This window comes from Carlito syrichta, unplaced genomic scaffold, assembly GCF_000164805.1.
Source record: "Carlito syrichta isolate Samal-C Ts95f unplaced genomic scaffold, Tarsius_syrichta-2.0.1 Scaffold298795, whole genome shotgun sequence".
NCBI lineage: Eukaryota > Metazoa > Chordata > Mammalia > Primates > Tarsiidae > Carlito > Carlito syrichta.
Window position 1 is genome coordinate 69,337 of NW_007242891.1, and position 14,720 is coordinate 84,056.

General features: G+C 38.1%; 1 protein-coding gene across 1 annotated transcript in view; it reads left to right on the plus strand.

The window, feature by feature from the left end:
- Positions 1 to 1,456: 1,456 nt before the first annotated feature.
- LOC103256958 (sodium channel protein type 10 subunit alpha) overlaps positions 1,457 to 14,720 on the plus strand; it is a gene marked incomplete at its 3' end in the record, with an annotated part of 85,146 nt that continues 71,882 nt past the window's right edge. Inside the window, exons 1-3 of the mRNA XM_021710729.1 lie at positions 1,457 to 1,726; positions 3,210 to 3,337; positions 6,999 to 7,079. Of these exons, the coding sequence (XP_021566404.1) occupies positions 1,457 to 1,726; positions 3,210 to 3,337; positions 6,999 to 7,079 (479 nt within the window). The remainder of the gene's footprint in view (positions 1,727 to 3,209; positions 3,338 to 6,998; positions 7,080 to 14,720) is intronic.

Genomic DNA, 14,720 nt, shown 5'->3' on the forward strand with positions numbered 1-14,720 from the left:
AGCTATTATCAGTGCTGTTGAAGTTGTTACTACTGCTATTATTAAAAAACAAAAGGATAATAACATAGAGCCCCAATATTTACAATTAGGTAAGGGAGAAGCTGAGAAAGAAGAGACTGAGAAGGAGCAGATAGAAAGTTAGGAAAACCACAGCAGACAAAGAGAGAGAATATTTCAGGAAAGAAGTGGTCAAACAGCTAATAGGATCATCAAGATAAAAACTGAGACAGGCCCCCTGAATTTGGCCACAAGAAGGTCTCTGGTGTCCTCACAAGGAGGCAATTTGGTGAGATAGAAGGGCACAACTCAAGTTGCCAAGACTGGAGAGTGAGTCCTTTAAAACATTCAGCAAAGAATGGGAAGTGAGAAGAGGGAAGAGCTGCATGGGCTGTGCATCAAGTGAAAGTTTTTAAAGTAGAAGGAAAGTTAAGCATTGCTAGATGCTGATAAGAAGGAACCAGGAGACAAAGAGAGGGAAAAAATGAGGAAGCGAGGGGATGAGATCTAAGCAGAGGGAAAGACTTGGTCTTAGCCAGAATGAAGGATGATACCACCCCTGTCATGATAGGAGGAAAGAAGGTTAAGATGCAGCTAAGTTGGAGGTTTGATGGCATAAAGTTGAGGGAGTTCTGTTTTTCTCCACGAACCAGGAAATATAGTCACTGGCTTACTGCAAGAGGAGGCAGGGAACAGTCAGAAAAGATAGGGCTTATTTGACATCTCAGACTAGAAGAAACTGCTGACTAGAGAGACCATATGAATCCCAGGCAGCTCTGATGTTCCCCATCATCTCAAGCAGTCCAGATTAAAAAAAAAAAATTCAAATAGACTGCTTCAGATTGACCTAGGCTTGGGGTTTAGGATAAAAATGAGGGAGTGGCTACAATGGTAGACCATAGGTCTGACCCGGTTATGAAGAGAAGTATTCAGCCATAGACAAAGAGAAAGCAACCTGGACATCCAAATGAATCTCAAAGAGAGGGAGATGTTGAAAATGCCAATAAATCAAAAGTTGTGGTCAGAAAGTAGGATGAGACTTAAGATAAAGTAGATCATGAACCAAAGTCTTTGATGAATGTGTGTCTGGAGCTCAGTAGTCCTAGAAGTTAGGAGAGAAGGCGGTATGGCGGAATCCGGTGATGGAGGTGGGATGTTACAAAGTGGTGAGAAAGCAATGATGTAGAAGCACGTGAGGAGAAAAGACATGACACATTACCTTGAACCACTGGAGTAGGGTGGAATAAACAGCCTCCCCTGAAAGCATTGCAGGAGGATGGGTTCTGGGGAGGATCCCAGTGTGAGTTCAGGGAGGAACCAGAGAAAAGGGTGGGGGAAGCTGTTTTGACAATCAAGGTGGTATGATGGGAAGGACAGGGCCAGTGGGCAAGCTGTCACCTCTTTGTGGTTATGTCCACTCTCCTAAAAGTATAAATACTTCCTGAAGAAGAATGAGAAGATGGAATTCCCCTTTGGCTCCCTGGAAACTACCAACTTCCGTCGGTTCACTCCAGAGTCACTGGCGGAGATTGAGAAGCAGATTGCTGCCCAACAGGCAGCAAAGCAAACCAGAGGGAAGCACAAGGAGCAGAAGAACCAGGAAGAGAAGCCTCGGCCCCAACTAGACCTGAAAGCCTGCAACCAGCTGCCCAAGTTCTATGGTGAGCTCCCAGAAGAACTGATCGGGGAGCCCCTGGAAGACCTAGATCCCTACTACAACACACACCGGGTAAGAGCTACCAGTAGAAATGTCTACTCTCAGCTCTTATAGTGGAATTCTTGGTCCCACCCAACCCAGGAAGTCCTCTTGAACTCTGAGTGATGAGGAAGTTAGCTAAAAACTCAGTTAACAGAAAACATATCTAACTCACCTTTTTGGTGATCTCTTTGAATCTTTATGACCTTTACAGTAGAGGCTAATTAGACCCAAATCCCCAAAAGCAGATAACTGCTGTGGAGCTTGCAGGGAAAATTGGCTGTTCCTTTGGATGAGCTCTGGCCCAGGGCCTCCAGAGCTGTTGGCTTTCTTTACAGATGGAGAGCACAGATCTTGTGGTTGGGGGACAGGAATGGGAAGAAGGCAGAAAGAAAGCAAGATGGTTTAAGCCAGTGGTCCCCAGAGCATGATTTTGCCCGTGTGAGTCCCCAAAACCCTTTTAGTGGGTTCATGAAATCAAAGCTATTTCATAACAATACTTTAATATCATTTGTTCTTTTCACTCACATTCTTTTATGAGCACACAGTGGTGAACAGAGGCTGTTGATAGAGGATGACATCGTCACTAACAGCTACTGGAATTTGTGCCTATATATTCCTGCATTTGAAAATTGGTTTTAATTTCTCATATGAGATATATACACACATATATAAATATGTATGTACATTAAATGTATACATACCTGTGATATATACTTTAATTTCTAACATGATATAGACATACGCACATATGGTAAAACAAAAAGTTATAAACATAAACAAAATTACTTTAGGGTCCTCAATAATTTTTGAGAGTAATATAATTTTTGAAATCAAGAAGTTTGACAACCACTGGCTTAAACAAGAGGGGCCCCAGGACAATTATCTCACCTCTATTTTATCTTAGATGTTCTACACAGCCAAAAAAGAAAAATAATGGTGAATGCATGTTTGGGAGATAGAAGGGCCAGGATCAGCAATTCCAAATATGGTTTGAAGAGAAAAAAACACTGGAATATCTTTCTCCCTCCTCTCTCATGTCAATATCCTCCTAATGCTCACATAAAAACAGGAAAGGGTTTAAGAGGTGAAAACCTAGGAGGTGAAGAACAGAAGAAACATTACAGGACGGGGGATGGTCCTCTAGTCAGAAGAGGAACTAAATGCAACCAGAACTCTACCATTCTGCTGCCAAAATACCCCCCTGAACATGCTACATCTATCTTATTAGCCTTAGGGTCAGCTACCTGTCCATTAAAGCACTCTCAGAGGCTCATCTTGGTGCACTGTTAGCCACAGAGACTAGGAATTTCCTGGGAAGGAGAGGACATGGTTTTTAGTCCCCTATCTTCTCTCTCTGCAACTCCATTTTGGCTCTCGTTGACCTGTGCTTCTAAGAGCCCTTTTTACTCATGAACCTCAGATGATATCACTCATGCTCAAAAACATGCTTGTATATGAAACAAGGATTTTTGTTTGTCACTGGAGGTTGACTTTCTGTTTTGTTTTGTTTTAGACGTTTATGGTGCTGAACAAAGGGAGGACCATTTTCCGGTTTAGTGCCACTCGGGCCCTGTGGCTATTTAGTCCTTTCAACCTGATCAGAAGAACGGCCATCAAAATATCTGTCCACTCATATCCTTTGCACAATTATTTCTTCCACATGTTAGAACCAGGCTTTGTGTACTGTGTCTTGTACCTTCTGTAGAGATTAACAACAGAGACTTCCTCTAATTGAATCTCAAGACAACAAAGTCACTGTATTGAAAAAATTGTTTGTGGTTAATGTGTCCAACACCCCCAAAGCAGTCCCAAGTCACAGAGGAAGTGTTCATGCAGTCCACGTGGTTCAGGTTCACCTCAGGCTAATTTGGGCACATCTGTGGATGCACAACTTGAAACATGTCCTCTTTATGAGGGAAGGTTTGTTGATGTCCCAGAGCACATTCTCACCATGGTGTGTGGTCTGCTGTCCTCACAACATAGCAGCTAGTAAGAGGCCCCCAGAGCTTTTCTTTGGCAAATGAAATAGACATGGGCTGTTACTCTGTGCCATGGCTATGCTGGGGAATGGCTGTTTATTGGCAAAAGAGAAGCACTTCCCAGAGGGCAAGGAAAACAGACCATGACGGGCAGAACATACATTGTCTCAGTGGGACCTCATTGGTCACTGCCAACATCATAAGTTACTCTAAAACTACCAGCAGGTTAAAAATGTTAGTAGTCTAAGGTTCATGACAAACTGAAATGTAACAATTGAAGACATATTAGTCAAATGTCTGTATTATGTCCATTGCTTTAGGTAGCACCAGAGGATGTTTTGGGTTTTTTTTTCCCAAAGAAGCCCACACTCGTAGAAAAAAGAGACTTTGGCTTGGTTTCCAAGGATTGTCCCTAGTGATCCTAATGGAAGAATCCTAATAATCTAAGATCCTTGGTCATTAGAAGGACTGGAAATTCTTAATGACAAATTCAGCCCTGGCTTTCAGAAAGTTGATGTATAAGAATAGCCTTCAGCCAGGTGTGGTGGCTCACACCTGTAATCCCAGAACATTGGAAGTTGGAGGCAAGAGGATTGCCTGAGTCCAGGGGTTGAAGATCAGCCTGGGCAACTTGGTGAGACCTCATTTTTACAATAAGTGAGAAACATTAGCCAGGCATGGTAGCACGCACCTGTTTCTCCAGCTTCTTGGAAGGCTGAGGTAGAATTGCCTCAGCCCAGAAGGTCGAGGTTGTGGTGGCCACGAGCATGCCATTGCACTCCATCCAGCCTGGGTGACAGAGTAAGACTCCAACTCAAAAAAAAAAATTAACCTTGCTTCAGTTGCCTGACAGATGATAGCCAGCCTCTTCTTAGAAGTCTCCCATAAAGAGAAGCTTTCCCAACCCTCTAACTCTGAGGTAGCTTGTTGGAGTGCTGGACAATTCTCATTGAGTTAGTAACCCTTGCACAGTCGTCTGCACACTCAACAAAAAATAGCACTGCTTGATGAAATTGCATTACATTTTACCTTTCCATCTTTTTTTCCACATAGCTAAGAATGACACTTTCTAAGTTGAATCTTGAATTTCAGACTTTACAGAAGGATATTTAATGATAATAACAGGCTACCACTTGCTAAATACTTTCTACGTGTCAACATTGTCAAAGGTACAGAAGCCTCTGAAGCAGAGATTAGTATCCCCATTTTACAGACACTGAAACTGGCATGCAGAGGCATTAAGTAAATTGTTCAAGGTCACACAGCTAGTTAAGAGGCCCAGCCTGCATCCTGCTTAGAGCAGTATCTATAGTGAGGAAATAGGCAGTTAATGGAAATGAATTAGGGTAATTATCCTCTCACTGTGTCATCTCTACTTGGGTAGTTGCTGATTTTTAAAATATATATATATACAATTACACAAAAATTACAAATAAAGAGAAATAGCAAATATACAGGCTCCTTTTTATGGACTCTGGTTGAATTACATACAGACAAGAAACATATACATAAGAAACAATTAATTACATATACATAAGAAACAATTAATTTGAAATAAAATTCCATTAAAAGAGCCAAGTGACCAGTGAATATTCTTTTCATCTTAAGATTTGATGAGTAAATAATCACTTGGTGGAGTCACAGCTGGACAGAAAAGCTGTTGAGGGATCTCCTCCTCACAAAAGCCTGCATTTAAATCTTATGAATTTAGTAACTCCAGCCCCAAAAGATACTCTTCAAGGTATAGAATTCTCAGGATCCTGTTGTTAATATTTCACCAAAATTGTAATTCCAATCACATTTGCTATAAATGTTTTCATAAGTATTGTTATACATAAAATATCATATTACCTTTAAAGGTTTATAGAATTGGAGATATGATTTTGATTTAATCCTTGGGTTAGTAACCCCCCCCATGTGACCATATTTCTTAATTTAATTGTAAGGCAGCAGGAAAATGTGGATTAATTAATAGAATTTTCCTTTTCAAAATAGATGTGTTCCTAAGTAACTGTAAAACAAGGAACATTAAAGGCACTTACAGAAAACTAAAATAGATTTATAAACTTCTGCTCAAATTGAAATTATGAAAGAACAGTGTTATACTCTTTCCGCAGGTCAAACTTATCTTCAAGTTTTGTTTTTCTTCAGGAAGTATTGTGAAGAGCCCGGCTAGTCCTGAGAAAAATGTCCCAAGGGAAAACATTTATCTTTGGATATTTGTCCCTTCCACTCACCTTCCTTTCAGGTCTCCCTTCCCTTCTGGTGAACCCTTTGCCCGTTCTCTGCTTCTAATATTCTCCTCTCTGGCTATTCAGAGTTCTCCACTAAAGCCTAATTCTATTTGGAATTTTCTTCTTGAGCCAGTATTTCACTTCTCTGTGCCTGCCTCTACCATTCCTAGCCTGAAGTTCATTTCTTCACTGTGACTAATATAAGTAAAATTAGGAAAGCAATCTGATTAAACCAATTTCCATGAAAGCTGGTACCCTTCCACTTATCTCTAACTAACTTCTCTTTGTGTTTTAGTCATTTGTTTGCTTATTTATTTATTTTGAGTTGGCTTCTCACTCTGTCACCCAGAATGAAGTGCAGTGAGTGGCATGGTCATGGCTCACCCCAGCCTTGACCTCCTGGGCTCAAGCAACCACCTGTCTTAGCCTCCCAAGTAGCTGGGACTACAGACATGTGGCACCACAGTAGCTACTTTAAAATTTTTTATTTATTTATTTTTTTGTAGAGATGAGGTCTCACTATATTGCCCAAGCTGGTCTTAAACTCCTGGGCTCAAGCAATTCTCCTGCCTCAGCCTTCCAAAGTGCTAGGATTACAGGCATGAACCACCACACCTAGCCTTCTTTGTTTTTTAGAATAAAAAAGACATATCAGGCTGAAATTTCAGGCTCCCTTGTGTAGTGAAATGAAGACTTCAGAGCAAAATGGCGTTTGGGAAAAGGAATTCTATTTCCTTCCATCTTTCTCAGGATTTCTTATCAAACAGATCTGAGCTCGCATCTCAGCACCAAGGTTGACTAGTCGTATGACCTTGGAAAAGTTATTTATGCTCTGTCAGCCTGTTTTCTCATCTCCAAAATGTAAATAATAATATTCACTTATAGGTTAGTTATGTTTAAAAAAAATAGTGAAACAAAGTACTAAGCTCAGTTTAGGCACTCAGTAAATGTTAGCAGTTATAATGTGACAAGACCACAAATTGATATTAGCTAAGAGTTATGAACTTGATCTTTCAGCATCAAAGTGACCTTAGATGACATCAGAGAAACACGGTGACTCTCAGATTTTCCTTAACACAAGTTTCTCAGGTGGTTCAGTTCATTTATTACACTCACTATTTTGATCAATTGTGTGTGCATGACCCAAACTGAACTTCCAGAGAAAATTGAGTGAGTAGATTTTTCTATCATTATTGTACCTTTTCCCTTTGTCCTCTTCTCTTCCTCTTTCACTTGGTGGTCTTTGTCTTTAATTTATCCTGTTGGTCTCACATGAGTAATGCTGAACCCTGTTGTCTATTTGTCTTTGTAATGATTCGTTTTTTCTTCTGTAGACTTTGTTTCATAAACTTACATAGGACTTCGTGCTTCAAGGAGTTACAGATCAGTGGTTCTCAACTTTGGCTGCATGTTGGAATTCCCTGGGGAGATTTTTAATATATTGATGCCTGAGTCCCAGCACCAGAGGGTCTAATTTTACTGGTCTGGGGTGGCCTGGGCAGATGAGTCCCTCCACCTAAAACACACACTCACACTTACCTGCTAGGTGCACACATGAAAGAAGTTTAGGGAAGACCTACTTTGAAAGAGAGTCAGGAGCAAAATTAAGACAGAACTAAGAACAAATGACTGGAATATATTCAGAAAATTGTTCATAAATGAAGCTGCCTGAGTTATCTTAGCTGATGTTTCAAAGTGACCTAAATATTCCTGAGATTATTCTATTTCCCTAGGCTAGAAGATGAAACCTTTGTAGTTTCAGAATATGAGGCCTTTCCAAAAATGTCCTGTACCAACACATCTGGGAGAGATGCCCCCATCCCAGCTTGAGCCTGACATACCGTCAGATGTAAGAGCTCTGCAAAGCTTTCTTTTTCCAACTTTTTTTTTTTGCTAACTATACTGTAATACATGCCGTTATACAGAAAATACATTCTATTAATAGATTAAGGTAGAAAAATTATGTAGTCATCTTAACTAATACTGAAAAATCATTTGATAAAGTTCAATTTTCATTTATGATTTCAAGCCCTCAGAAAAGTTGGAATAGAAAGGAATTGCCTCACACTGATAAAGGATATTCTTTTTTTTTTTTTTTTGAGTAGCAAACATCATACCTGATTGTGAACATGGGAAACCTTTTCTGTGAGATCACAAGAAAAAAGGCAAATATTTCTGATCTCTTCAGTTCAACTTTTTTTTTTTTTGAGTTGGAGTCTCACTCTGTTGCCCAGACTGGAGTGCAGTGGCCGCTCCCAGTCACCGCAGCCTCGACCTGCTGGGCTCCGGCGATCCTTCCGCCTCAGCCTTCCAAGTAGCTGGAACTACAGGCGCACACTACCATGCCCAGCTAATTTTTTATTTATTGTAGAGATGAGGTCTCGCCAAGTTGCCCAGGCGGGTCTCAAACCCGCAGGCTCAGGCAATCCACTCACCTCGGCCTCCCAAAGCACTGGGATAGTTCAACTTTTTTAAGGTGGTCTTAACCGGGGTAATAAGGTAAGGAAAAGAAATTAAAAATGCAAGAAAAGAAAAGTGCCAAAGATGTAATTTACAGATAATAAGGTTGTGTATATAAACTATCCAACATAATCTAGAGATAAAATATTAGATTTAGTAAGAGAGTATAGTAAGGTCACTGGGTGCAAATTAATACACATAAAGCAACTGCAAATCAATATACTCACAACAAACAGAAAATAAAATAGTTTTCACAAATACTATTCACACTGGCATTTTAAAAGATCAAATATCTAGGAATAAATTATCAAACTATGAGTGAGATCTCTACAAGAAAAATTATAAGTATTGTGTAAAAGCTTTTTATAACCAAATAAGTGGAGAGGTATATTATATTCTTGGATTCAAAGTCTCAATATTATAAAGACTCCCCAAAATGACTAATAAACTTACTATGATCTCAAAATCAAAATTTCAACAGGCTTTTTAAAATGTTATTGACAAACTGACTCTAGAATTTACATGAAATTACAAAGAACAAATTATAGCCAAGACACTTTTGAGAAAGAAAAACAAAGTGGGAGAACTCACTCTAATGGATGTCAAGATTTACTATAAATCTCTAATAATTGAAGCAATGTGCCATTGGTGTAAGATTGCTCAGAACGGTGCAACAGAATAGACAGCCCATAAAAAGACCAACATACATACAGACATTTCATGTGTAATAAAGGTCACATCACAGAGCAGTGGGGGAAGGGCACTCTTTAGTAAATGATGCTGAAGACGTAGGTATCCCAATACAAATACTGCATTGAGCATCCAACTTCAGGTCACACAGAAAAATCATTTCTAGGTAGGTTAACATCTCACTTACTTTGTGAAATACAAAGATGTAAAGCTTTTAGTATTAAAAAAAAACAAAGGAAAATATCTTTATGACCTCAGGCTAGGGAAAGCTTTATTACACATAACACAAGAAGCACTAACCATAGAGAAAAAGATGGATACATTATTGTACACTAAAATTAAGAATATCTGTTCATCAGAACACAACTTTAAGATAGTGAAAGGGCAAGCCTATAGAGTAGGAAATATCTGCAACACACATGTCTAAAAAGTGCTTATATCCAAGGTAATGAATCCCTACAATCAATCAGAAAAATGTCAGAGAAACCAATTATAAAATGAGCAAAAAATCGAATACACACTTCACAAAAGTAGAAAGCCAAATGACCAATCGACACATAAAAGTATGTGTAAAATTGTTTTTAAATCAAGGAACTATAAATTTAAATCACACTGAGAGATTTTTACACATTCATTATATGAGGAAAATGCTTAAGTGTGACAATACCAAGTATTGGAGAGGATATGGAACCACAGAAACTCATACACTGCTGGTGGGAATGTAAATTTGGACAACATCTTTGGAAAGCAGTGACTATTATCTAGTAAAGATGAAGACACACATATATGGTATTCCTCTAGTTATACTCTTAGGTGCCTATGCTCAACGGAAATATCAGCTTGTGGGCACCAGGATACAGCCACAAGAAAGTTTATGAACCTTACCTGTAAAAACCTCAAACTGAAAACAACCCAAATGTCCATAATCTTTGAATACATTAACTTTTTCTGTTATGTTCTAAAATGAGTTAATGTACAGCAACGAAAATGAATAAACTGTAGCTCTGTACAAAGATGAGTCTTAACATAATAGTAAACCAAAACAACAACAAACAAATTTACCTATGTATGACTCATTTACACAAATTTCAAAATCGAGCAAAACTAAACTATTTTGTTTAGGGATGCATACTTAGGAGGTAAAAATATAAATAAAGTAAGGCAAGAAAAAATGCCCAGAATTGGGAGAACAGTGGCCTCTAAGGCAGAGGAAGGAGAATGAATTGGGAAGGAGCGTGTGAAGAGCTCCTCATGTTCTATTTTATGACATGGGTAATTTGTCACACAAGCTGCTATGGACGGAATTGTGTCCCCTTAAAATTCATATGTTGAAACTCTAGCCTCTCCATGTTACTGTGTTGGAGACAGGGCCTTTAAAAAGGTGATTGAGGTTAGTTAAATCAGGTATCAAAGGTGGAACCCTTATCTGAACAGGTGCCCTTATGAGAGAAAAAGACACCAGAGTTTTCTTCCCTTCGTGTGAGGACACAGGGAGAAGGTAGCCATCTACAAGCCAGAAAGAAGGTCCTCATCAGACCCTAACTATGCTGACAGTTCAGAATTCCAGCTTCCAGAACTGTGAGAAAATAAATGTCTGTTTTTTTAAGGTACTCAGTCTATAGTATTTTGTTATGATAGCTAGCCTGACTGATATATGAGCATTTACTTTAAAATAACTAGTTTATGTTTCATCTACATTTTTATTATGCATCTACATATCATAATAAAAAACTTAAAACAAAATAATTTTTACAAATAAATGAAGCATAAAATGCAGAATACTGAAAATATAAATCAGAAGATGGCAATCAGGTAAATAAATTATACAATTTGGAAATCATTTACTATAGCTAAGATAACATAGCATATAAAGTTTCCATCCTTCTGAACTTTTGATGCAGAGCATTTTATCTCATAATGAGTTATTTGGAAGTTACTTGGGGAGTATGGTTAAATATGGAAAATAGCATGCATATGTTTTATGCCACCTCAAAATGCCAATAAAATGATAGCATGGAATAAGAACAGCATAAATATACAAGAACAAAGAGATGGAGAAAGGAAAACACAGGGGACAAATGACGTCAAAACTATTTTGGAAAAGCAAAAATGGATGGAGGCGTGGGAAATCACTTAGCAGATCAGGGCTTGTTAAACCACAGAGCCTGCAGAGGGGGATAAAAATGAGAATAAAGGCATCTTACCCCCTGTAAACCCTAGAGGCTCTGCAAGTGTTGACATGATACAAATAGCAAAAACTGGAAGCAAAAAGAGGAAAGAGCGTGGGAGCAGAGTATGTTCACTTACTGCTACTTCCACAATAACAAGAAGTTAAAGCTTATTCTTTAAATTTGATAAATCAAGAATTGGAAAAAAATAATTCTATCCAACAGTACAATGGTAAGCATGAAAATATATTATTAAATAGAATCAGATGATGGATAAAACAGAGGGGAAAGAGAATAAACAAATGAAAACAAGAGGTTGCTTTTAAAAATAGGCTGGGCACAATGCCTCACACCTGAAATCCCAGCACTTGGGAGGCAAAGAGGGAGGATTGCTTGAGGCCAGGAGTTCGAGACCAGACTGGGCAGCATACCAAGACCTTGTCTTTACAAAAAAATAAATATTTAGCGGGTGTGGTTGCACGTACCTGTAGTCTCAGCTACTAGGGAGAATGAGGAAGGTGGATCCCTTCAGTCCAGGAATTTGAGGTTGCAGTGAGCCATGTTCATGCCACTACGCTCCAGTCTGAGTGACACAGGGAGACTTCAACTCAAAAATAAAGAAATAAAGAAATAGCACATTAAGGGCAATGTATTAAGGAATTGCAGAGTTTTAGTTTATAGTTATAAATTTAAAATATGTTTATACTTATAAGGACAACCACTAGAACAAAAATACAAACTCTTCTAAATATTGGAAGAGGTGTATACAAAAGCAAAGCACATCAGATAAGAAAATATTTTTAAAACTATTAAATACATAGCATAAAGTAACAAGCAAAATGACTAAGTGAATTTGCCATGTCAATAAATATAAATGGATTTGATTCACCTGTTTTAAAAAATTCACACTACATTGCAAATTAAAACCCAACTCTATGTTGAATAAAAAAGATACTACTGAAAGTGATACAGAAAGGCGGAAATTATAGAATAGACAAAGACACAGCAAAGGCAAAGAGAAAGAAAGCAGAAGCCATGATCTTAATATTACAGAAAGTGGAGTCTAGGCTAAAACGCATTATAATGACACTTGGTCATATTAAATAATTCAAAACAGCAACAACAATATTCATAAACCAGAAATTATGAGAGTATGAAGATAAATCAGCAAAAATATTGTAGGAATAGAAAAGTTTAATTTCTTTCAGCTTATAACAGACCAAATGTATTTTAAAAGCATGTAAAGCTATAGATTAGCGGTCCCCAACCTTTCTGCAGTTAAACCTCACTGCTAAAGTTAATCTGTATTTGCAGCCACTCCCTGGCACTAGCATTACAGCCTCAGCTCCACCTTAGATCATCAGGCATTAGATTCTAATAAGGAGTGAACAACCTAGATCCCTCGCATGTGCAGTTCACAATAAGACTTGCATGCCTATGGAATCTAATGCCATCATTGATCTGACAGAAAGCAGAGCTCTGCTCACCTCCTGCTGTGTGGCCGGGCTTCTACCAGGCCACGGACCAGTACAAGTCCGCAGCCCAGGGGTTAGGGAACCCTGCGTAAAGATGACTTAATCAATATAATTAATTTGATATATCTGATTAATATATATTAAGCTACATTCCCTAAAAATAGAAAATATACCTCCTCTTCAAAAGACTATACAAATTGACCAAATATTAACTCAGTGCAAAGACCTCAATAAATTTCAAAAAGCAAAAATAATAAAGAAAACACTATCTGATCACACTGCAATACGATTAGAAAATAATAACAACAAAAAAAGACAGGACTTTCACTTGGTAATTTTAAAAACCTCTCTTACCCGGGCTCGGTGGCTCTGCCTGTAATCCCACGCCTTTGGGAGGCTGAGGTGAATGAATTGTCTGAGTCCGTGGGTTCGAGACCCGCCTGGGCAGGCAAGACCTCATCTCTACAATAAATCAAAAAAAATTAGCCAGGCGTGGTAGCGCGTGCCTGTAGTTCCAGCTACTTGGAAGGCTGAGGTGGAAGGATCGTCGGAGCCCAGCAGGTCGGGGTTGCGGTGGCCGGGAGCAGCCATTGCACTCCAGTCTGGGTGACAGAGTGAGACTCCAACTCAAAACAAAAAACAAACAAACAAAAAACCTCTCTTAAAGAACTTTCAGACAAAAGATAAACTACAAACCAAAGATCATAGAATTTCTAAGGAAGAAAATATTTTTTAAAAACAAATTAATCAGACCCTCTAGGGTGTGGTTAAAGAAGTACTCATGGAATAATTCACAGCATTGAAGCATAGAATATTTATATGAGTAAAGACTGAAAAGAAATTGCTTAAGGATCTAAAATAAAACCATAAAAATAACATTAAAATAGATGAAAGAAAAGCAAAAAAAAGAAATTAATAACTATAAAAAACAAATAAATTAGAAAATTAAAAAGAGTGGAACTAATAAATCCAAAGCTATTGTAAAAAATATGTACAAGAAAAAAATGCCCAAGACCTTTATACCAAAGAATGACAAAACATTGTTGAGAGAAATTTTAAATTACCTAAATGAGTTTGAGGGTATCTCATGTTAACAGATTAGAAGAGTCACTACTATATTGTTAAAATGTCAGTGCGGCTCAAATTAATCCATAGATTCAATGGCATTCCAATGAAAATTCCAGCAGCAGCTATTTTGTAGAAATGGGATGAGCAGATTTTACTCTCATGGATGAAACAAAATTTATTTAACGATTGCCCTATTAATAGATAATCATATTAATCCTAATCAACATAATCCCCATACTTTTTCATCACTATTAATTATCTGGTGAATATCTTTGCACATATGTGTGGGTAAAATTAAGGAATAAATTTCTAGAAGTGGAATTGCCAAGTCAAAGAGATTTGCATTTTAATTTTTGAGATATTGCCAAATTGTCTTCCAAAGTTGGATCAATTTCCATTCCCACTAATTATTAAATCATTCTTTATCATATTTTGTATCAACTGAATTGTTGACACAATTTCCTGCATAAACACGCTCTGAAAAGATATAAAATACACAAATCTAACTATCTAGTCTTGGTCCTGGGAATTTATGTGCCAGGTATTGAATGATGATGAGTATCCTTGGCCATGTGGAAATGATCAGACTAGATTTTCTTTTTGAAATGCGACTGGAAAACAGACATTTGTTATTTACTACGTTGCTGGAGTCCAGAAGAAGAGAATAAATGTCCTTGGGATAGACTGGTGCTCCAAAGATCATGCCGTGTAATTTTGAGAAAAAAAATTAAACTTTCGCCAGAGAGGAACCAGAAGCTAGTCTTATCACCATGTTCTTGATATAATCTTTTGAACACAAGGGGTTCCCATTCCTTATCTTTCCTTCCTTCTGTTATTCCTTGCTGAAACATAAGCTGAAACTATTACCTGCTGATAATGGTAGCTCTATGCCTCCCTGCCTGCATGCCTGTTTGCTTGTGGGAGAAGATAGACATTTATTTCATTTTTAA